Here is a 24,882-nt window from a genome sequence, read left to right as displayed (position 1 = left end):
CACACTTTCCTGACAGTGTGTGGGATGTGATAGGCAGGTCTGCACTCGGGTAAGCAGCTGTTCTTCCTGGCATTCAGCTCCAGGACAAGAAGGAACAGAGGGTGAGATGCAGCTACTTTGCAATTAGGTGGCATTGAGATGCTCAGCACTTTGAGCATCCTGGCAACCAGGATTCAGGGGAGCAACGTGAAGAGTTCAGTGAGGATGATGTCTTATGGGCGAGAGCACCACACTCACAGATCTCAACCCAGCCCACTCACTCTGAACTGCAGTCACCAGGGGAATGAGATACTTTGAAGTCAGGTTACAGAGTAACAGTTGGGTTAGTGACAGACAACACTGGGACTGGCAGTCAAAGGAACTGGAATAACTCTGGCCTTCATCCTGTAAAGCAGGAATAACAGCAGTTACCCTAACCCTAACAGCAGTGTTTCACACATCCTTCAAGAAAGTGTGCAGCAGAGGAAAAAAGGAGCTTAAAAGCACAATGGAAACCGTTAAGTTTAAAGTAAAGGCACGATACTAATTTTTGTAATGCTTTTATTTGACAGGCAGACAGGATGGGTAGACTGATTGATTCCATCTACTGGGTTATGCCCCAAATGCTACAAGTGGCTGCGGGTAGGCCGGAGCTGGAGGCAGAAGCAGGGAACCCAATCCAGATGCTTGCATAAATAGCAGCATTCCAATCCCGTGAGGGTCTGTGTTAGCAGCAATCTGGAGCCAGGAGCCAGAGATGGTGCCAAACCCAAGTGCTCAGACATGGAACATAAGTGCTCTAACTCCTAAGCCAAATGCCTGTTCCCCAAAGTACCATTTCACAAAAGAAGAAGGGAACTAGAATTCTATGAATCCCTATTTCTTCTCTCTCTCTCAGATTTATTTATTTTTATTAGAAAGGCAGATATACAGAGAAGAGACAGAGAGGAAGATCTTCTGTCCAATGATTCACTTCCCAAGGTGCCACACCACCGTTGGAGCTCAGCTGATCTGAAGCCAGGAACTAGGAATCTCTTTAGGGTCTCCCACACGAGGACAGGATCCTAAGGCTCTGGGCCATTCTCAACTGCTTTCCCAGGCCACAAGCAGGGACCTGGTGAAAAGCAGGGCTGCCAGGATTAGAACTGGTACTCTCATGGGATCCTGGAGCATGCAAGATGAGGACCTTAACCACTAGGCTACTGCACGAGGCTCTGTGATCCCATTTCTTAAAGGAGCTCAGATGATCTCTAAGATCTCCTTGGCAGTGTAAGAGTCTATATGAACTGAGTGTTAGACTAAATCGAAGCAACTGTCAGAAGAGCTCATTTTACATTGAAAGGACAGATTTACAAAGAGAAGGAGAGACAGAGACAAAGATGGTTCATCTGCTGGTTCATTCCCTAAGTGACTGCAACAGCCAGAGCTGTACCAATGCAAAGCCAGGAGCCAGGAGACTCCTCCTGGACTTCCATGTGGGTGCAGGATCCCAAGGCTTTGGGCCAACCTCGACTGCTTTCCCAGGCCACAAGCAGGGAGCAGGGCTGCCAGAATTAAAATCGGCACCCTTATGGGATGCTAGCACTTGCAAGGCAAGGACTTTAGCCCCTAGGCTATCATGCCTGGCCCTCATTTATAGGTAAAAAAAAAAATTTTTTTTTTCAAAAGCAGAGTCTCTCATTCTCTCTCTCATTTCCTCTCTCTTTCTCTCTCACACACACACAAATAGAAGAGAGAGAGATTGTCCATTCACTGGTTCATTCCCAAAATGGCCACAATTGTCAAAGCTTTTATTTCTTTATTTCTTTGGGAAGATTGTTCTGTCTTTCCTTCTCTCTGTATATCTAACTTTCTAATAAAAATAAATAAATCTTAAAAAACAAAAAAAACCTTTTTGAATCCAAAATGCTTTTTCCTGGTAACAAGTGACAACTGAGGTTTACTTCTTGTGGAGTTGGTAGTTACATGTTTTTATTTGCTTTATTATATTTCTTTAAAAAATTATTTTATTAGAGTTTCAGAGTGAGTGAGAGACAGATCAACCTCTATCTCTTGGTTCACTCCCAGATGACCACAATGGCCAGGGCTGGACCAGGCTGTAGCCAAGAGATGCATCTGGGGCTCCATCTACTGCTACTGCTTTTCCCAGGCTATTACCAGGGTGGTGGAACAGAGGTTGAGCAGACGGGACACAAACTGGCACTAACAAGCAACACCAGCATTGCAGGTGATGGCTTTTACCACTATGCAATGCTACCAGCATATACCTACAGAAGACTCTGCCCTATCCAATGTAGGGCTTGAGTCACTCTCGTCTGTTTTCCTAGATCATCAGCATGGAAGTGGAATAGGTGAGAGTAGAACTGGCATTGCAGACAGAAGACTAGCATGTTATATCACCATATTGGTCCCCATGGTTTTACATTTTTAGAGTGTTTAAATATGACGTCACTGAGAATAACTGATTCACCAAAAGTAGCTGATTTTTTTTCCTACTGAAAAACACTGTATACATGAAACACCTGCTTCTTTCTTCACTAATTGGCCTTTAAACTTCATGCCCAAAGTGCCAACTTTTTTCCTAATGATAGATTTCCACAACTTCTCTCCATTTCCCTTCTGCATCGATTTGCCAGGTACCATTTTGCTCTAGCCAAAGCATAGGTATTGTTGTGGCAAGGGAAGTAAGCCACCAAATGTGATGTTGGTATTCCACCTCAGAGTACTGCTCAAATCCTAGCTGCTGAGCTTCCAATCCAGTGACTATTTGGGGAGTAAACCAGGAGATGAAAGATCTTTCTGTCTGCTTCTCCTTCTCTCTGTAAATCTGACTTTCCAATTAAAATAAATCAAACTTAAAAAAAAATTGAGAACCTGTGCAGTAGCCTGGTTGCTAAAATCTGCCTTGCATGCACTGAGATCCCATATGGCCCCGGTTCTAATCCCAGCAGCCCCGCTTCCCATCCAACTCCCTGCTTGTGGCCTGGGAAAGCAGTCAAGGATGACTCAAAGCTTTGGGACCCCACACCCAAGTGGGAGACCCAGGAGAAGCTCTGTGCTTCTGGATTCTGATTGGCTCAGTCTGGCCGTTGCAGACACTTAGCGAGTGAATCAGTGGAGGAAAGATCTTCTCTGTCTCTCCTCTCTGTATATCTGACTTTCCAAGAAAAATAAATTAAAAAAAAAAAAAAAGAAAAGAAAAAAACCTACTTGGGCTGGTATTATGACACTGTGGGTAAAACTACTGTCTGTATTGCCAGCACCTCATATATGTGCTGATTTGAGTCCTGGTTGCTCTATTTCTAGTTCAAGCTCCTGGCTTCAACCTGGCCCGTCTCTGGTCATTGCAACTGTCTGGAGAATGAACAAAGAGATGAAAGATCTCCTTCTGTTAAACTTAAAAAAGAGAGAAAGAGAGAGAGAAAGAGAGAGAGAGAGAGAGAGAGAGAGAGAGAGAGAAAAGAACCCAACTGCAAATAATGATGGAGAGACACATGAAAAGATTTCAATATTGGGAATAGCTCCTGGTACATCAATATTTCAACAATTGTAATTTCTAAAAGGTGATTGTCGGTAACAAAGAGATATCAGCCAAAGCAGATATAAGAAGACATAAGAAACTACTGCAAAACACATAGCTTTCCTTTCAAGGCAGGCATATGAATATTCTGAAAGAGAAAGCTAATCTCTGAGTTCCTGATCCTAGTTAAAACACCTATCAGAGCGATATCCTGAATTCATAGTGATGACACTGAGTTCTCCAGTGGCTGGCCAGATTGGAAAAAGTTGCCAGGGGAGTACTTCTGGCTTAGTACCTTAGGATGCCACTTGTGTCTCCCATCAGAGTGCCTAAGTACAAATCTCAGCCTTGTTCCAACTAACTAGCACCAGGGAAGAGAGCAGGTGCTCAAGCACTGGGGTCCTCCCAGTCACAGGGGAGACTTGACGGAGTTCCTGACTCCTGGTTGGCATGTTTAGGGAGTGGGCCAGTGGATGGTAGATTTTATTTTCTTGTTCTCTTCTGCTTAAAATATTAGTTTTTTAAAAAAAGTTTTTAATAGTTATTTCTTAATTGGCAAAAAAAGTAATCTTGCTCTAACTTTGAGGTGTTCTATGCTATAGTAGCAGCCCAGGCCAAAGAAATTGTACAAACCAAAGGACCAGAATCCATTAGGATGGCAGCACTGTGAAGACTGCTATTCCAGGAGGCCTGGCACCTGGGGGCTGCCCATGAGCTAAGGACTCAGCAGGGGAAAAGACACTCAGGGGCTCATCTATTGCCGGGCAGGGCACAGCTGGGCTGTCAGCTTCTTCGCCAATTAGTGCAAAAACAGTTGGACAGCATTCTAAGGTGAGCACTTTCCTTACTTGGTTAGGCAGCTGTAAGCAAAAAAGGAATCCAGTATTGAGGATACTGGATCTGCTTCAGCCCAAGTTTTGGGGTCCTCTAAGGCTGTGGGGTAGGCACATACCACCCTCCTGGGAGAAGCAGCTCAGAAGAGGTAAGGACTGCCTTACCAAGGACTCTGACCTAACAATAGGAATGCAGAGAATGCTGGAGTTCCAAGGACAGCTACTGCTTGTGTCTTCAGGGAACCACAAAGACCAAAAATACACCATGGCACATTCCAGTGTGAATGAGAAGGGGAACTCACAGCACCTTGATATGAAAAACGAAATCTAAAAATGACAGTGGTGGGCTTTGGCCACCCTTGGGGGACTTCCCACTCCTAGCAGCCTCTCTACATCCCTTTGCAGGCCTATTTTGAGGCAGTGACCTAATGGATGGGATCGCTTTTTCTCTAGTGCCCTTTTGTCTATATTTGTAAGAACAAAAAGAAGGGAAAATATCCCCAGTTTCCTGTATGGTATACGCATTTAAAACACAAAAACAGTCAAATACTTCATAGGTTCAATTCATTTCCTAACACATCGGGTTATCTTATCAGCTTGAAAGAAATGAAAACTTCTGTAAAAATAAATTTTAAAAAAAAAGAAACAATTCACTACCTCTTGCTGTGGAAAGCAAATTTGAGTCTGCTGAATTATTAATAATAGCAGAAAGTTACTACAGTCAGTCAGAATGTAAAAAAAGAGTTCGCTGGGAGTGGTGACTGGCTGAGCTAGGCATGACCATGGAACTCTCTGACACTCATGGACACTGGGGCTGGGAGCAGGCCAGACTGGTCCAGGCTGTAGCAGCCACAGGCACACCAAAGAACAGGGTGTAGGGTGGGCTGGGCCACAACATCCAGCAGCTCATGAATGGGTTGGGATAGAGGGGACAGAATATGCCTAGTAAGAGCCTAGCTAGCACCTGTGAGCACATGTGAGACCTGGGTCTGGGAGTGGGCCTGGTGGGGGAACTTGGGAAACTCCCCTGGTGGACCATAGCTACCCCTGGGGAGCATGTGATTCAGGCCTAGCTGTTGGTCAGGCTGGGCAGGGCAGCTTCACCTGCCAGCATGTGTGTGGAATGGTTTTGGAAGAGGGCCAAAAACAGACAGGGCCAGGCCAAACTTAGCTCACTGGAATGTGTAGGAGCCAGGTTGGAGTGTGGGTCATGGCAGACTAGGCTATCACACCTACCATTTGCATGAGCCAGGGATGGGAGCTGAATGGGCAGGGGTAGGCTGCAGCACCCACCAGTGAGAGTTGGCACTCAGGGCAGGAGAGGCCAAGCCAGGCTGCAGCATCCAATGACAAACGTCAAGACAAGGGATGGGCTACGCCTAGCTGGGGCAGAGCAACCTCTTGCATGTGCCAAGATCTGTGGTTGGGAACAGGCCTGGCTGAGGAGCTAAAGGGATGTCCTGGCTGGGTTGTGGTTCCCACTGTTGAGCACAAGAGCTGGAATGGTGGCAGCAATCTGGGCTGGACCTGACTGCAGTGTCCCTCAGCATGGGTATGGACTAGGCCTGGGGTGTGCCAGATTGAGTTAGATTCCAGCACCTGCTGGTGCTTGTGAGAGCCAGGGAGAGTGCAGGATGGGCTGGGCTAGGTCTTGGAACCTGCTGAACCATGCAAGAACTGGGTTTGGGCATGGACCAGGTATGGCTGGGCTGTAGTACCCAACAATGAGAACTAGATGGGGTGTGGGCCAGTTGGGCAAGACCACTGTTCCTGCCAGGACAGGAAGTGGACTAAGTCAGACTAGGCCAAAGACTCACTGGTGTGCCAGTGGGAGGTGACCTGATAGAGGAGCTTAGGGAACTCTGTCACGATGCAGTCCCTGCAGGTGAGCACAAGAACCAAGGCAAGGAGCAGCCCAGACCAGGCCAGGTTATGGTACCTGCTGGCCAAAGGGCTGGCATATGTGTGGATCAGGTCTGGGGTGGGCCACGCTGGGCCAGTTCATAATATCTGCTGACAGATCCAAGAAACAGGACTGGGTGCAGGGCAGGCCAAGTTAGGCAGCAACATCAGCCAGTTCACGTTAGAGCTGAGACAGGGGCTTGCTGGGCTGAGCTAAGCTGTAGCACTTAGCAGCATGAGGTGGAACTGGGGGCAGACTGGGCTGACCCTAGCTACAGCACCCATTGGTAAATGTCAAGATTAGTCAGACCCTAATGTGAACCATGCCAGTCAATGGACCTTGGAAGATATCCTTATTTTTGCATCAGTGATAGTGACAGCATTTCAGAACTATCAAAACTACTTGAGTAGAACCCTCAGAGGATGCTCCACATCTGAACCCCAGGATCACAAAAAAGTGGCTGTTATCCATTCTTGGGTACTGAGGGCTGCGTGGTTGGGTATGGCTTCTTCGCCTTTTTGCCCCCTTCTCCTGGATATAAGAAGAAACAGAACATTTGGAAACAATGGTCTCATCCAGTCTCCCCTAATCCTTGACCCTTCCCACCCTAAGCAGCTATATATACATCATCAAAAATAAAATTTTTAAAAGATTCCTTTAAAACAATCTTTTTGAGTCTGGCATGGTTGTCTAGTGATTAACGTCCTTGCCTTGAACACTCTGGGAGATCCCATATAGGCACTGGTTCTAATCTCGGCAGCCCAGCTTCCCATTCAGCTCCCTGCTTGTGCCCTGGGAACGTAGTCGAAGATGGCCCAGAGCCTTGGGACTCTGCATCCGCTTGGGAGATCTGGAGTAGGCTCCTGGCTCCTGGCTTTGGATCAGCTCAGCACCGGCCATTACAGCCACTTGGGGAGTGAATCAGCAGACAGATGATATTCCTCTCTGTCTGTCCTCCTCTCTCTTTCCAATAAAAATAAATAAATCTTTTAAAAAATTAGATTAATAAATTAATACTTGTTTAAGGCAAAAAACAAAACTAATAAGTAGCACCCTTTCTTTAGCAAGCAGGCTAAATAAAGAATGGCCAGGACATCGCATAGAGGCACTCACTTGATACCAGAAGTAAAATGAATATGACAATCTGACTTTTCTATATATAAAAAAATGCTGATACATCTTAATCTGTAAGTCTCAATGTAAGGAAAAAAGTCACTGGGTATCACCATTTCAGGAGTCTTCAGACATGCTGGGTCCCCCAGCCTCGCCCCTGCACACGCACCTCATCATCGCTGTCAGACGTCTCGGAGTCAGACGAGGCTGCAGGCTGAGTCACAGGTGGCTCCTTCTCCTCAGAATCACTGCGCTTCCGCTTCGCCAGCGACAAGAGCTCCTGAGGAGGCAGGACAGTCACACCAGCACTGGTCAGCACAGAAGCAATATCCAAGAATAGTGAGATGTCCACTTGCCCTGCAGTTCTTGACTTGCAACTAAAGGGTACCATCATGAAGACTTCAGTCACACAAGAGACTTATAGCTGCTATTCCAAGGTGCTAAAGACCATCAAATCTTCCCCCTCCCTCTTAATGAGAAAATTACATCTAAAATGGAAACTAACTAGAAACTGGTGGCTACCCCAAACTGTTACTGATCTCTTTCCACTAGCACTGGAGCTAGTGAACGAGCTCCCCTGTTCACAAAGCTCACTGTACTAAGTGGCCCAACTGACTGATGATCTGAGCACCTCTGTAGAGATGCTTTGAGGTCATTTTGCAAATTCTTTGAATTAAGTAATTTATTTATTTAAGAGGTAGAGAAAGAATGTCAGAATGATTTCCCATCTGCTGGTTCACCTCACACAGACACCCAAATGCCTGCAACAGCCAAGAGCAGGGACTGAAGTCAGGAGATAATCCTGGTCTCCCACATGGGTGGTGCGAACTCAACTGCATGGCCATCACCAGAGCCCACAGAGTCCACATTACCAAGAAGCTGAAACGAGGAACTATAGCCTGCACCAAATCCATTTACTGCAAATGTGGTTTGTGGGCATCCTAATAGGTGTCGTGACTATTAGACCAACACCTGCCCCTCATTTTCTATTCTGAGTGCTTGAAGAGGACAAAATAAATAAATAAATAAAAATAAAAGGGTACAAACTTACTGTCACGTCTGTAATGATAGTCTTGTGGTTAAATCCTTGCCTTGCATTTGCCGGGATCCCATATGGACACTGGTTCTTCTCCCACCCAGCTACTCCACTTCCTATCCAATTCTCTGCTAGTGACCTGGGAAAGCACCCAAGGTCTGGCTCCTAGCTTTGGATTCGCTCAGCTCCAGCCACTATACTCACTTGGGGAGTGAATTAGTGGATGGAAGATCTTTCTCTCTGTATCTATTTCTCTCTCTGTATATCTGCCTTTCCAATTAAAAATAAAACAAACAAAAAATAAGAAAAATCTGAAAAAAAATTAAAAAAAAATAAAAGAGTGACAGAGACAGACATGTTTCTGTTGGCTAATTCCCCAAATGGCTCCAACAGCTAAACCTGGGCCAGACCTAAGTCAAGCGTCAGCAACGCCATCCTGGTCTCCCATATGGGTGACAAGGGATCCAAATTCTTGCACATTCCTCTGCTGTCTTCCAGACACATCAGTAGGAAGCTGGATGTAAGATGGAGAAGTCAGGCCTCTGGACACCTGCGTCTCATACTAGAGTACTGGGGTTCCAGTCCTAGCTCCGCTTCTGACTCAAGCTTCCTGTTAAAGTGCACCCCAGGAGAGAGCAGGCAGGTGCTCAAGGCACCCACATGGCAGAACCAAGGGAGCTTTAGACTTCTGACTTTCAGCTGACCCAGGCTGGGCTGTTAAGGGCATCTCGGAATAAGCCAGCAGATAAATGACCTGGTGGTGTTGCTGTTTCTGTTTCCCAACTAAATTAAGTGTTTTTAAAAAGTCTGTTGAGAAATGCAATTAAAATATTAATGTCCATCTATAACTTTCATCTTTTTATATAAATATATTCTTTGGAAAGGCAGAGTTAGAAAGAGAAAGGAAGAGATAGTAAGGGAGAAGAAGAGAGATATTCCACCTGCTGGTTTAACCCCCCAAGAGGCCACAATGGCCAAGATTGAGTAAGGTTGAACCCAGGGACCAGAAATTCCATTTAGGTCTCCCACGTGAGTGGCAAGGGCCTAGATACTTGGGATATTTTCCACTACTTTCTCAAGTGCTTTGGCAGGGAGCTTGCTTGCAAGTGGAAAAGCTAGGACTGGCATTCATATGGATACTAGAATTGTAGATGACAAGGTAATCTACTACACCTCAACACTAGCCCCTGCACGTTCGTTCGTTTCTTTCTTTCTTTCTCTCTTCTTTCCTTGTTTCTTTCTTTCTTTTTCTTTCTTTCTTTCCCTCCCTCCCTCTTTCTTCCTTCCTTCCTTCCTTCCTTCCTTTTTTAATAACATTCATTTTCCAGGAACTTTTTGAGGGTCCCTGGTATGCATCGATTTCCTGAGACCCAAGGACTTGGATCACTTCTGCTGTTTTCCCGGCCTATCAGCAGGGAGTTGAATCAGAAGTGGAGCAAACACAGAAGATCCAGTCCTGGCAGCAAGCTTAGCAGAACTGTGGCCACCTATTCCTGGTGAGCACAAGAATCAGTCTGGGGTCCGGTACGATGGCCTAGTGGCTAAAGTTCTCACCTTGAACGCGCCGGGATCCCACCTGGGCGCCAGTTCTAGTCCTAGCAGCTCCACTTCCCATCCAGCTCCCTGCTTGTGGCCTGGGAAAGCAGTCGAGAATGGTCCAAAGCCTTGAGACCCTGACCCTGCATGGGAGACCTGGAGGAAGTTCCTGGTTCCTGGCTTCAGATCAGCTCAGCACCAGCCAGTGCAGTCACTTGGGGAGTGAATCACCAGACAGAAGATCTTCCTTTCTGTCTCTCCTCCTCTGTATATATCTAACTTTACAATAAAAGTAAAATAAAATAAAATAAAATAAAACAATAAGTATACATTAAAATAAAAAAATAATCAGTCTAGACAAGGCAGTGGCACCTGTTGGCATACCTGAGGGTTGACTCAGACTAAGCTAAGCCACAGTACCCACAGTGTACAAGAGCTAGATGTAAAGCAGGCTGGGCTGAAAGTCTGAAGGGGATTATTGAGGGTCATCCCAACTAAGACACAGTACCCGCTGGTGTGCATGAGGATCAGGTCTGTAGAAGCCTGGTTGCCTGGGCTGCAGCACCTGTTCGTTCACGTGAGATATGGGACTGGGTGGAACTGATCAGGCAGTTGCATCTACCAGTATGTGTGCTGGCTGTTGCAGGTGACAGACTGAGCCTGACTCTGCACTGGTTGGTGCATACAAGTCAAGTCTGAGGTCATCTCATGCGAGGTTTCTTGGGGGCTCCCCCATTAGACCACTGTACTCAGACCTTGGACACAGGGAAAATCAGGATGTGTGGTCTGACCTTGGAGTGCAAGTATCAGGACTGAACCTCCTCAGTTGCCAATGCCTATGCAATGGACAGCATATACAGAAACACACAGGGGACATGACGACCTCTAGGCCAGCAAAGGATGTCGACTGCCTTGTCAGAGGATGGAGAGAACAGGTTGGATAGAACAGGTTGGAAAATTCTCCTGGCCAAGCTTTATAGCATGTTCCTGGGTCTGTGAATGCACTAAGGTGGTCTCTATCAACCAAAAGACCATGGACAGATTTCCTAAATCCTGGATCAGAACTATCAACACCCCTCAAGTAATAACCTTAGAACACTCTTCCTCACATTGAGGTCTCAATGGTGTCACCAAATGACTTCCCCCATCTCTGGGTGTTGATGTAGTTTGACAGTAAGGAGCAGCCTCCTTCCCTTCCTCCCATGCAGACACAGAAGTGGAAAGGAAAAAAAAACCCACAAAAAACAAAAACCTGAAACATTTGTCCCACCCACCTTCCTCCATACCTGGTCCCTCCACCCTAATCAGATACCCACATGGGTGTGCATCCCTGTCAAATATGCAAACAATATTAAAAACAAAATTTAAATTAAAAAATGGAACTGCCAGGACTGGTACCAGTGCCTATATTGGGCACTGGCATATTGGGTGGAAATTAGGTTTCAAACTTCCAAAATATTTGTGCTGAAATAAACTTACAATTTAATTCTATTCTGTACAAAGTTGGCTACATACCTTCATAAATATATTTCTGACATCTAACTCAGTATCGGATAACAAATACTAGCCAACACATCCAAATCCTACCATTATCAACTCCAATATTTTCACTGCCTTGTCTTGATGACTACGGTAAGATTAAAGGAGGAAGTACAAATATGTAAGCCTTGGACATGGCAGGATTTACTGTCACATGGTTCCCTTTTCTTTCTTTTTTTGTTTTTAAAATATATTTTTCTTTATTGGAAAGTCAGATATACAGAGAGGAGGAGAGACAGAGAAGAAGATCTTCCATCCAATGATTCACTCTCCAAGTGGCTGCGATGCCTGGAGCTGAGCTAATCTGAAGCCAGGAGCCAGGAGCCTCTTCTGGGTCTCCCACACAGGTGCAGGGTCTCAAGGATTGGGCCATCCTTGACTGCTTTCCTAGGCTACAAGCAGGGAGCTGGCTGGGAAGTGGAGCTGCCAGGATTAGAACTAGCAGCCATATGGGATCCTGTTGGTTTCCTTTTCTCTTCTCCACAACTCAGCTCAGTCATCCAAAAATGCAACAAATTGGGGTTCGTACTGTGCCATTTTGAGTCCGGGCTGCTCTACTTCTGACTCAGCTCTCTGCTAATGAGCCTGTGAAAGCAGATGACCTAAGTCCTTAGGTCTCTAACACCCACATGGAAAACCCAGATAGAGTTCTGGCTCCTGGCTTTGGCCTAGCCCAGGCCCAGAGAGTGAACCAGAGGATAGGAGATATTTCTTTTCTCTTTCTCTATGAAACATTCAAATAAATCTTCAAAAAAAAAAAAAGTGTAATGCAACAAATGATTGCTTGCTCTGCTTCCTGCTAATCCCAATACTAAATTATACTGCACATACTAGATCTGGGTGCTTTTTTTTTTTTTTAAAGATTTATTTATTTATTGGAAAGTCAGATATACAGAGAGGAAGATCTTCCCCCTGATGATTCACTCCCCAAATGGCCACAATGGCCAATGCTATGCCAATCCAAAGCCAGGAACCAGGAACTTCTTCCAGGTCTCCCATGCGGGTGCAGGGTCCTAAGGCTTTGGGCCATCCTTGACTGCTTTCCCAGGCCACAAAGCAGGGAGCTGGCTGGGAAGTGGAGCTGCCAGGATTAGAACCAGCACCCATATGGGATCCCGGTGCGTTCAAGGCGAGGACTTTAGCCGCTAGGCCACGCCGCCGGGCCCTAGATCTAGGTGCTTTTAATCTTCGTAACAATCCATAGTAAGTAGTTATCACCCCCCTCCCAAAGGTGAAGAAGCCAAGCAGCAGGCGAGAAGGTGAGTAACTTCTCTAAACCACGTCTTACCCAGTCACACAGTAGGACACACAGAGCCAGAATTCAAACCTGGGCACTCTTGGCTTTTTCATCATAGCCTACTCACCTAAAACATTTTTTCCTGTGCCAAAAAAAGAAAACACAACTAATAAATACTTGTGGTATTATTTCTTGATGACGACAGTGCTGTACTATCATAGGTCAAGTGCCAAGGCAGATTTTCAAACAACAGACTGCTGCTAAGTATCTGATTTCTTCTTCCACTCGCTTTCTATTTTAGGGGTACCCTCCTTCCTTGGCCAGAATGAGAAAACAACCTTCTCAGATTAACCAGCTGACACTCCCTCTCCTTCGTAAGCAGTGATGAAATGTTCCTCTTCCCATTTCATTAGACACTTAGATATCAACTTCCTAAAAAGCCTGAAAACCTAAGATTCACACCAAGAACCTAGTCTTTCACACCAAAACATTAAGCCTCATAGACAGACCAGATGCAAATGTTAGCAATATTTCTATAATGATAGTCTTTTTTAAAAAAGACTTATTTTTATTTGAAACCCAGATACAAATGGAGAGAAGAAGATACAGGCAGAAAGATCTTCTGTCCACTGGTTCACTCCCCAAATGACCACAACGGTTGGAGCTCAGGCGATCCAAAGCCAAGAGCCAGGAGCTTCTTTTGGGCCTCCCACACGGATGCCAGATCCCAACGCTTTGGATCATTTTCTACTGCTTTCACAGGCTACAGGCACGAAGCTGGATAGGAAGTGGAATAACTGGAACAAGAATCCACACCCATGTGGGATCCTAGTGCATTCAAGGCAAGGATTTAGCCACTAGGCTACTGCATCATGCCCATAATAATAGTCTTTCAAAAAAATCAAACCAAGGGGTCAGCACAATGGTATAACAAACTAATCCTCTGTCAGCATCCCAGCAGTGGAGGATGGCTCAGGTTCTTGGATCCCTGCACTCACACAGGAGGTCTGGGAAATAAAGCAGTAGATGAAAGATCTCTCTCTTGGGCCCGGCGCGGTGGCGCAGTGGTTAAGTCCCTCACCTTAAACGCACCCGGATCCCATATGGGCGCCGGTTCTATCCCGGCAGCCCTGCTTCCCTTCCAGCTCTCTGCCTGTGGCCCGGGAAAGCAGCAGTTGAGGACGGCCCAAAGCTTTGGGACCCTGCACCCGCATGGGAGACCTGGAAGAGGCTCCTGGCTTCGAATCAGCATAGCATCGGCCGTTGCGCTCACTTGGGGAGTGAATCATGGGACGGAAGATCTTCCTCTCTGTCTCTCCTCTCTGTATATCCGCCTTTCCAATGAGAAAATAATAAAAATAAATCTTTAATAAAATAAAATAATAATAATAATAATAAAAGAATGCGCTTTAAACAATGGACACAGTTACTTTCTGAGGGGTGGGTATCCTGTGCATGTATGTTTGTAGGTCAGGGAGGCTTTTCTGATTGCTGGAGCTTTTCCAGAGCTGTACTATACAGTGCCATCCCATCTCACAGTATCGGTTGGAGTCCTGGCTACTCTCATTCTGATCCAATTTCCTGTTAATGGGCTTGGGAAGGCAGCAGACAAAGGGCCAAATACTTGGGTTCCTGACACCAATGTGGGAGATTCAGGTAGAAATTCTGGGATGGTGGGGCCCGGCAGCGTGGGCTAGCGGCTAAAGTCCTCGCCTTGAACGCACCAGGATCCCATATGGGTGCTGGTTCTAATCCTGGCAGCTCCACTTCCCAGCCAGCTCCCTGCTTGTGGCCTGGGAAAGCAGTCAAGGATGGCCCAAAGCCTTAGGACCCTGCACCCGCATGGGAGACCTGGAGAAGTTCCTGGTTCCTGGCTTTGGATCGGCATAGCATTGGCCATTGTGGCCATTTGGGGAGTGAATCATCAGATGGAAGATCTTCCTCTCTGTCTCTCCTCCCCTCTGTATATCTGACATTGTAATAATAATAAATCTTTTTTTTTTCTTTTTTTTCTTTTTTTTTCTTCCTTTTTTTTGCCTCTTTTTTTCTTTTCTTTTAATAATAATAATAAATCTTAAAAAAAAAATTCTGGGATGGTGACTTCAACCTGGCCCATTCTGGGCTATTGCAAACTATTTAGGGGGTGAACCAGCAAATGGAAGATATCTCTTCCATCTCTTCAAATCAACCTTTTGAAAAAAGCATAAATTTTTATAATAAAAGAATGAAAAGATGCAAACATTTCTGAAGTAGTAATTCCAAATTCGCAGCACAGGGGCCAGCATGGTGGTTCAGCTGGGTCACAGAGATATTACTTCCTGCTACTCTACCTATTTGATGTCTCTGCACAGAAATCTCAGACATTCCATAAACTTTACATACCCTGGGCTGGCATCATTATTTCTACCTCCAAAGACAATCTTCCTCCAGGGTTCCCCCATGCCAGAGAGTCTAGCACCATCCCATATGCCTCCTCTTCTCATCCCCACATCCAATCGGCCATCAAGTCCTCTCAGCTCTCCATCCTGGACATGACATCCAGTCCACTCAACTACATACACTGTACAACTGTTATGGCAGTCCACACTAGTCCTGGACACCCTGGATCTCCCACCATCTCTCTAATGCTTTATCCAAGTTACTCCTCATGTTATAGCTGGGTAAGCTTTTACTGTTTTATTTTGAAATGAGGTCTCAATAATTTACTGTTTTATTTAGTAAATTTATTTGGAATACACAGACAGAAATGTAGATATACAGAGAGATCTCCAACTGCTGGTTTACCCTCTAAATGCCTATGATGGCCAGGACTAGGCTGACCAGGAGCCAGGAACTCAACCCAGGTCTCCCATATGGGTATCAGGGAGCTGAGCACCACCCCTGCCTCTCAGGGTGTGCATTAGCAGGAAGCTAGATCAGGAGCACCAGCCTGGGATGCCAGCATCCTAACAGGTAGCCCTGTCAACGACTTTAAAATCTTTTAGCCTCAGCTTTTCAGAAGTCAGAAGATACACACAAGTTTATACATAAATATAGTTTTGTAAAATAGTATTCATCTTTACTATGTATGATACTTGATGTTTTCATCTGATAAGGTTTCCATTTTGCTAGCTGCAATCTACTAAACTGACTTCTCTATCCCCAAACAATCAAAACAATTTATCTCTTTGGTTTCATTTTCAGTCCTCTCAATCCAACAAGTTACCTTTAGTCGTTCTGTATTTTTGGTTTCATGATAGCACTAGGTCCCTCAAGCATGAGCCCTCCACACCCTTCTCTGTTCTTCAGACTGCTAATCTTTTTCCATCTCTCCCTCCCGACTTCAAGCTCCTTCAACATAGGCATTGATTCCATTTTGTTCACCCAATAGCACTATGCCTGGCACGGTCTCACACATTTGCTGAAAGATGAACGGACAATCTCTACTGTTAAGGGAATGATAAATATGCTAAAAGAACTATGTAGGAGATGGGCTTTATATTTTTCCTAAAAGCTTTGCTGCCAAAGCTCCTAAGGGATTCTCTCTTCCCCAGGACTATTTGTAAAGAAAAGCTGAGAGAAATAAGCAAGTAAAGCACATCAAGTAGCTGCAACATTATAACAATTAAAAATTTCACAAGTTAACAGTAACATTTCTCAAAAATTTAGCAGACTTCCAAATCTGCCTTTGACCAATATGGGAAAGACTATACTAATGAGATGTGCAACTTCCAAACTTGTCACTTTGGGGAAAGGTTTATAGGAATATACCTTATAACAATTATATATTTTATAAATAATATCTAGAAATAGCTCATGAAAAATACTTAGGAGGCCTATTCTTGTAAAGCTAAATTTAATTACTGCTACTTCAACTTGGATGAGCAGAAAAAAAACAGGCCATAATAGCATAAACACCATTTTAAATAAAAATGGAAACTAAAGTATCTTAATGTGTACATAGTTTTTTTTCTTAAGAAAGGCAGAGTTACATTTTTATAAATATTGAAATGAACAGATCTATACAGAGAAATCTATCTTCTCAGATGTTTTTCATTTTATAGTATCTACAGAATAAATATTCCATAAAAAGTGACATATTCCCTTCACGGAAATAAATAAAGAGGCAAAAAGCCCAGAGGCATGCCTCAAATTCTGTTACTTTTTTTTCCCCCCTTAATAAGCGCCAGAACAAATTTCCTGCCATTTAAAAATACGGAAGAAAAGATGTGTGCAATGTAAGAGGATCACTATTAGGTCACATGCGAAAAGAAAATACTTTAGATTCTCAAAGTAAGGTCTCAGTTTTAAAAACCCACGGAAGTTAAAACAAATTTTAAACAATTCTAAGTACTGCACACCTCTTCCCAAGAAGGAAAAAAAAATGTGTAGCCCAATAAGAAATACTGCAGAACTCAAATAGCTTCAGAAATGCAGAAGAACCAGCAGCTCTGCCACCTTCCATACATCAGTCAAGTTCCTTGGTTATATACATGCCTTTCATTTGCAGAGCCATGAAGGTACTTCTCTCCCCTGCCACTCACTGTGTCTTACTGTAAACATGCACATACACACAGCAGTCTCAATCATTAACATAAATCATAATTACTTGGGTTATAACTGTTACAAATGCAAGGACAGGTCTCTTTCATTTGGGTGGCTGATTCAGTCACTTTGGGATGGGAACAGTAGCATCCCTTACATCCCCAACCTACATCTTCTTTACTTTCTTTTTTTTTTTTTTTTAAGATGTATTTATTATTATTGCAAAGTCAGATATACAGAGAGGAGGAGAGACAGAAAGGAAGATCTTCCATCCGATGACTCACTCCCCAAGTGATGGCAAAGGCCAAAGCTGAGCTGATCCAAAGCCAGAAGCATGGAGCCTCCTCCGGTTCTCCCACACGGGTGCGTGGTCAAGGCTTTGGGCCATCTTCAATTGCTTTCCCAGACCACAAGCAGGGCGCTGGGTGGGAAGCAGGGCTGACAGGGATTAGAATTGTGTCCATATGGGCCACCAAACTACATTTTAAATATGCAACCCAGACAGCTTTTTCATACCCAACATCACCAGGAAAAACTAGTCTCAAAAGTTCAATGATCTGGGGTAAAAAGGGGTAAGGCCACAGCCAGCAATGCCAGCATCCCACATGAGTCAGTTGCTCCACCTCTGATCCAGCTCCCTGCTAATGGCCTGGGAGAGCAGTGAGGAATGGTCTAAAGTGCTTGGACCCCTGCACCCACGTGACATACAGAAAAAAAGCTCCAGGCTTCTTTCTGGCTTTGGCCTGGCCTAGCCTTGGCCTTGCTTACCTTCAATAAGGTTTAACTTGGAGTTACTTACAGTATTTTTGACTTAACCGCTTAGATTTTCATCTGGAAAATGCAGGGACAAAGAGTTTCCTTATCAACTGTGCTCCACCAGCGCTGTGGTACAGCAATTAAAGCCACCACTTTTGACACTGGCCTCCTAGATACAAGCCAGTTCAAATCCCGCTGCTTTACTTCTGATCCAGCTCCCTGCTAATGTGCCTGGAAAAAGCAACAGCAGATGGCCCAAGCACTTGGGCCCCTGTACCCACAAAGGAGACCAGAGCCCCCACAGGCTCCTGGTTTCTCACCTGCCCAACTCTGGCAACTGCAGCCACTCCAGCCATGAACCAGAGGAGAGAAGAATGCTCTTCTCTCTCCCACTCTCTAATACTAATTTTTAAATAAATAAATAAGTCTTCAAAACAAAACAAATTGTGCTTCACTCCCACACTACAGACTCAAGATTTTCAGTCTGTTCTTTCCACAGGACCATTCTCTGGTCAGCAAGTTCAAGGTGAGACCCTCAGTGATTCTAAATGGAGCAGGGCAAGGAGGACGCCTGAGCTGAGTTCTGGATGGCGATCTGTGCTGAGGACCTCTGGGGAGAACACCCAGAGGGCAGAGACCTTTCCTTGGACTTCTGAGAGTCAAACACCCGAACAATGGGGAGCACTGCTGTATGCACAGCGAAAGAGTGACAAGAATGTCAGGGAGCAGTTGGAGAGAAAAAAGTTGGAACTGTCATTAAACTGTATGAGGTGTTACTTAGAAGCATCATAGCTAATTTCACTTTAAATGCAGAACTAAACTTAAAGCTGAAATTCCCTCTAGATCCACTCTGGGAAAGCTTTTTGTGGATCTGGTAAAAAGCCTCCACAACAGGAAGCACTAAGCTCATTGCACTCTCAGAATTCTATGGAAAGCCACGAAATAAGGAATGACTTGTGGCTGAGTTCATGCATCTTCAAATCAGATGTCTTAAGAGTGCTTTACCAAGGAAGTCCCCCAAATCTTCTTAAATGGTGAAACAATTTCCTCTAAACCACTCAGTGTACTTCATAAGCTTGAATTCTAGTCATAAAGAAAATGGCTATAAAACATCCTCATTTTGCAATAAGAAAAAGTCAGACTTAATAGATTAAGTTGGTATAACAGAAAGAGTACAGATTGTCTACCTATGCAGATTTAGGTTCAAATCCCAATTCTACCACTTTAAAACACTTAACTGAGGTCTCTAGTTCATCTTAGCATTTATAGAAGTGGTAACTGAAGTTATTATCCAAAACTATAGTTGTATAACAGAAAATAGTAAACAAACAAACAAAGAGCCTAATCCTTTGAACTTGCAAGTCTAAAACTACCAAACTTCTACAGACAAGAATATATTTTGGGGCCCGGCGCGGTGGCGCAAGTGGTTAAGGTCCTCGCCTTGCACGCCCAGGATCCCATATGGGCGCCGGTTCTATCCCGGCAGTCCCGCTTCCCATCCAACTCCCTGCCTGTGGCCCGGGAAAGCAGTCGAGGACGGCCCAAAGCTTTGGGACCCTGCACCCGCGTGGGAGACCCGGAAGAGGCTCCTGGCTTCAGATCGTCATAGTATCGGCCGTTGCGCTCACTTGGGGAGTGAATCATGGGACGGAAGATCTTCCTCTCTGTCTCTCTTCCTCTCTGTATATCCACCTTTCCAATAAAGAAATAATAAAAATAAATCTTTTTTTAAAAAAAGAATATATTTTGGTGTTTGTAACTATCAGGAGTGGTTTAACAAGAATACTTTCAACCTACCCCTAATTCCTACTTCTCAAATGGGGCTTCTATTCCTCAGATAGCCTTCCAGGAGCCCTGTTACTTCCTCACCTTTGTCTTTCAAATAAATACAAAATAAACCTTTAAAAAAATGCACCTACTACTATGTTCAAACATACCTCTTTTCTTCAACACCTCTCCCAATCTTCCTTCTTAAAAATATTTCTCCTTCAGCCCTAATACTTTCCCTAGATCTTTGGCCTAACATCAGCCAAGAAGCTACTTACACAAAAACTTTCTGGTTTGCAAAGACTTGCCTGAACCTTAATTCTCATGCACATTTGATCTTGGAGTAACTATTTAGATACACAATGCCTACTGCTCTGTCTTGAGCAAAGACTGAAGACACCAAACTAGAAATTGGCCTGAAATTGGTCTGCAGCTCAAATTTTCCGATTCTGATTTCAATACTCTCTCTACTCAACTTATAAAGCTGCTATTTGTGACATATTCCTTCTTTCTACCGTTTATTCATTAAACATGGTATAAACTATCCCTGCACCTTGGTGTCCCCAAAGCACTGTTCTAAAGAACCACTTCCTACGGGACTTTTTAAAGTTCATCAGTTCAGGCTACTCCATGACAGTGACGCCAAAAGTTACTTTCAGTGCTTTTTCTCTGCAGTTTTCCAGTGAGAAGGAATCCTGGAGTGCTACATGAAAAATGCCCAGAGTCCCCGGCCACAGTCCCCCTCCACGCCTTCTCTATCTGCCCTCTTTCCTCCTTTGCAAGTGTGTGACATCCCAGCCGGAACGCATCACAACCACAAACGACCCTAAGACGTCGAAAGGACTCCGCGCCCCACACTGTCTTCCTTGCCAGGCATGGCATAAGCTCCTCGGAATATTCACGAGTGTCTCTCCTCTTTACCCACACTATTTGTCTGAAAAATTTCACATTTCCGAGCCTGCCCTCTTCCAGCATCCTCCCATGCTCACCCGCGTACCTCCTCCTAAACCTTTTAGCCTCCAGGGTTGGCGGGAGATACTTCCTACTCCAGGGTCGCGAGCACCTGGCCGACAGCTCGTCGTTCCGGTGCGGCCAGCAGATCGAAGCCTCTTTTTGGTACTCTCCGACCCCTGAGACCCCCTTTGGGATCTCCACGAGCCGGAGGCCCTTCAGCTCCGTCCCTGCCCCGCCTCCCCGCCCTAGGCGCCAAGTCCTCGGGGCTCGGTCTCCAGGCCTGGGCCGGACTCCGAGGGCCTCGGACGCTGCGGGGATGACGGGAACGGGGCTGCACGGCACTCAGGAAACCGGGCACACCGGGCGCTCGGGCCAGCAGGCTCCGGGCCCGGCCGGGTCCCGGATCCCGTGGCCCGGACTCATCCCTCCGGCTCTGCCGGCCCGCGCCTTCGCGGCCTGCCCCTACCTGATCCAGGTTCTCGTCACTGCCGCTATCCTCTGTGTCTGAGTCGATCACGACGCGGCCTTTCCGCTTCTTTACCATGGTGGTCCCCCGGCTCCCACGCCGGACGCCGCCCGGACTCCCCTCTTGCCCGCCTGCCAGTGGGACCGCCACTGCCGCTGCCGCCGCCGCCGCCGCTCGACCCACACAAAGGCGACCGCGCATGCGCGCTCCGCTCCGCCCCTGGCTCCGCCCCCCGCCCGGCGCACGCCGTTCGCCAGAGCCTTTCGCCCCGCCCCGTCGCACCCCCGACGCAACGTGGGAGGCGGGGCCACGCGCCTGGCGGAGTTCCGGGTGGAGGACAGCAGTGGCTTGCTGGCGCGGGGAGGGCAGCGTTGCTTGTGCCACCCGAGCTAGGTAGACTGCTTCGCTGTTCTAGACTGGAGTCTAAAAGACTCGAGTTCGCTCCGAAGAGGCTCTTGCGTCTCCAACGTTTCGACTGTCAGAATGATGAAGTGTGTAGAGCGGCTTCCGAGGCCGCCCCCTGGAAGACACCTGCCGCCCAGCCGCCAACCTGAGTTGTGGAAATGACATCTGCGGAAAATGCGCCTGAGTTGCTTAGCAGACGAATAGAGTAAGATTGTAGCAAGCAGACAGCAGCGTGGACAAAGGCCCCAACAATAACAAAGTTGGTTCATGGAACAGACAGTTCATTATAGCTGGAGCGGAGGGTGTAGGGATCAGAGGGAGAAGACCTGGGTGAGATGCTGCAGCCACATCCCTCAGAGCCTAGTTAGCTCTATTAGAGAATTTGAACAGTAGTCCTAAAATACTTTAAGCTGAAGAACGAAAGGGCGGAAGTTTACGCCGTTAACTCTTGCTACACCATGACTAACAGAGGGAGGGAGACCGTGGGTGGGGGGGATAGTTGGGCTGTTGATGTTTTCCTAGCTGTAGATTATGGTGTGCAGAGCCAGGGAAGAAGGAATGGGGATGGGGAGAAGCAGGTGGGATATGGATTATTCAGGAGGCAAATCCTGCAGTTTTCCGATGTTAGTTGGGGGAGGAGTTAGGAAGGAGAGGCCCCAGACATGGATCATATTCAGCTCCTCACTTAGAGCCATTCATCAGACTGGAAAGCAGTAACACATAGACACACACAAAGAAGAAGGTTTGAACGACTGGTGGTTGAAGGAAACAGTCCAGTTTGATCCTTGCTGAGTTTGAGGTCATCTGGTAAAGTTCATTCCAGAAGTGATTTCCTTGTGGCCTATGAAATACAGGGTAGAGGGCATAAAAAATAGTATATTGAGAGTGATGTCAGAACTCTTTATTCTGATTGAGGATAATGTGACTTGAAGATTTTCTGCCTTATATTGGTGAGAAGACAATTGAGTAGAAACCATATTTGAAGGTTTGATTTTTTTTTAATTTTTTTTTAAAGATTTATTTATTTTATTACAAAGTCAGATATACAGAGAGGAGGAGAGACAGAGAGGAAGATCTTCCATCCGATGATTTATTCCCCAAGTGAGCGCAACGGCTGGTGCTGTGCCGATCCAAAGCCAGGATAGAGGAACTTCTTTCAGGTCTCCTATGCGGGCTCAGGGTCACAAGGCTTTGGACAATTCTCTACTGCTTTCCCAGGCCACAAGCAGGGAGCTGGATGGGAAGTGGAGCTGCCGGGATTAGAACTGGCACCCATATGGGATCCAGGTGCTTTAAAGGCGAGGACTTTAGCCACTAGGCCACTACTCTGGGCACAGAGAAATTTTTTATCAGCTGATTTATTCCCTCAGTGCCCACAATAGCCAGGCCTGGGCTGAGCCAGGTTGAAGCCAGGAATTCCATCCAAGTTTCCCTCATGGTGGCAAGAATCCAAGTACTTAAACCATGATCCTCTGCCTTCCAGGGTATATAACAGGAAGCTGCTCAAACGTTGAAGCAAGGCTCAGTCCCAGGCATTCCAGTATGGGATGTGGGCATCCCGAGTGGGGTCCTAACCTGTTATACACCAACTCCTTTTTCATGTTCCTCTTGGCTTATGATGCTGCTTTCTCGAGGTTTTGTTCTTACCCTTGGGGCTTCTCTTTCTCAAGCTGTCCCAGTTTTCTCAGGCTGTCCTTTGAATTTCATTTTTCCATTGCTGCAGTTTGAATGTCCCCTCTAAAACGCATATGGGGCAAGGAGCACTGTGGCATAGCAGGTAAAGCCAGCACTTATCTCCTGCATCCTATATGCTCAGGAGCTGCTCAATCTCCAGAGCAATGAGTCAAATACATAAACTTGTCTTGTGACTACTCTGCTTCTAATAGTCTATTACAGCAGCGGCAAACGAGGTAAAACTGTTTTCTCTTGTCACCCTGCAGACTCCTGTTTCCACATCTTGCCTGGCAGTCAGACGTATATTGAGCGGATGAATTATTGCCATTAGAAAGACCAGGGCCTGATACGAACCCCAGGACTATCTAACCAACCAGCTATCACCTGGTCTCCAGGTATGTCAGCAGATCTAGCACTTCTTCCCTCCCCTGTGCCCTACCATGCTCTCAGGTTAGTGTGCCCAAACTCATCTCCAAGCTGGCCTATTCTCTTTCACACCTCACATTAATCATTGTCCATCCAGTTCTCCAAACTTGCTCCCTGTTAACGCTCCCCAAACTGTCACTCATATGCTTCTGTAGCCTCCCGATTCTGTCTCCTTAGAGCTATGTCCCCTTCCTCCGGCCCCTTTGCTTAATGCTCTCTGCTGTGTGTATTATCTTAATCTCTTTATCTTATCCTAAGTCTCTGTGCATGTTTTGTTCCATATAATCATCATGTGGCTCATTTTTTAAAAGATTTTTTATTTTATTTTTATTACAAAGTCAAATATACAGAGAGGAACAGAGACAGAGAGGAAGATCTTCCATCCGATGATTCACTCCCCAAATGGCCACAACGGCCAATGCTATGCTGATCCAAAGCCAGGAACCAGGAACTTCGTCCAGGTCTCCCACACGGGTGCAGGGTCCCAAGGCTTTGGGCTGTCCTCAACTGCTTTCCCAGGTTACAAGCAGGGAGCTGGATGGGAAGTGGAGCTGCTGGGATTAGAACCAGCACCCATATGGGATCCCGGCGCATTCAAGGTGAGGACTTTAGCCACTAGGCCACGCTGCCGGGCCCCATGTGGTTCATTTTTGAGAGCATTTAAGGAGTTATGCCTGGCCATATTTCCCCTGTCCTTGGGCTTGATGTATAATGTACTTGGTGGCAGAGTATGGGCCAGACCACTTTCACAAGTGTTTCAAACTGCAGTGCAAATGTATCTTCAGGTCATGAAATCAATTTAGTAACAAGAAACCATTAATTTTTTTTTAAATTTCACATACACCAGCTAGAACTAAAGCCTAGTCTAATTGACCCCCAACAAAACCCACCAGACTCACACCCCATCCCTGGTTCATGTGCTTGCCAGTATGTGCATCAGACTGGTCCAGTCTGTCCCACATCCCACTGAGCTGTCATACATATCAGTGGGAGTTGAAGTCCAGCTCATAACAGCCAACCCCACCATCCAGCCCACACTTATACAGGCAAGTACCACCAGCTGTTTAGCCAAGTATGCCCCAGACTTGGTTCTCATGTTTACTAATGGGAGTTGTAACCTGTCAGAGAGGTGCCGACATTTTCATCACTGGACCTACTCCCAGTCCTGAATCTTGCCTCTCACGGTGGTTCTGCAGTCTACTTTCACAATATTT

The 24,882-nt window shown here is 45.9% G+C and overlaps 1 protein-coding gene across 1 annotated transcript in view; it reads right to left on the bottom strand.

Annotated features, from left to right (window-relative positions):
- RTF1 (RTF1 homolog, Paf1/RNA polymerase II complex component) overlaps window positions 1–21,367 on the bottom strand; it is a 47,523-nt gene extending 26,156 nt beyond the window's left edge. Inside the window, exons 1-2 of the mRNA XM_040968605.1 lie at window positions 21,164–21,367; window positions 7,518–7,628 (exon numbers count right to left, since the gene is read on the bottom strand). Of these exons, the coding sequence (XP_040824539.1) occupies window positions 7,518–7,628; window positions 21,164–21,364 (312 nt within the window). The 5' untranslated portion in view covers window positions 21,365–21,367. The remainder of the gene's footprint in view (window positions 1–7,517; window positions 7,629–21,163) is intronic.
- Between the last annotated feature and the right edge of the window lie 3,515 nt (window positions 21,368–24,882).

The sequence above is a fragment of the Ochotona curzoniae genome, unplaced genomic scaffold (assembly GCF_017591425.1).
Source record: "Ochotona curzoniae isolate NIBS_2020 unplaced genomic scaffold, NIBS_Ocur_1.0 scaffold_4701, whole genome shotgun sequence".
Classification (NCBI taxonomy): domain Eukaryota; kingdom Metazoa; phylum Chordata; class Mammalia; order Lagomorpha; family Ochotonidae; genus Ochotona; species Ochotona curzoniae.
Note: the sequence above shows the minus strand (reverse complement) of the source record. Positions and strands in the feature narration are given on the sequence as shown.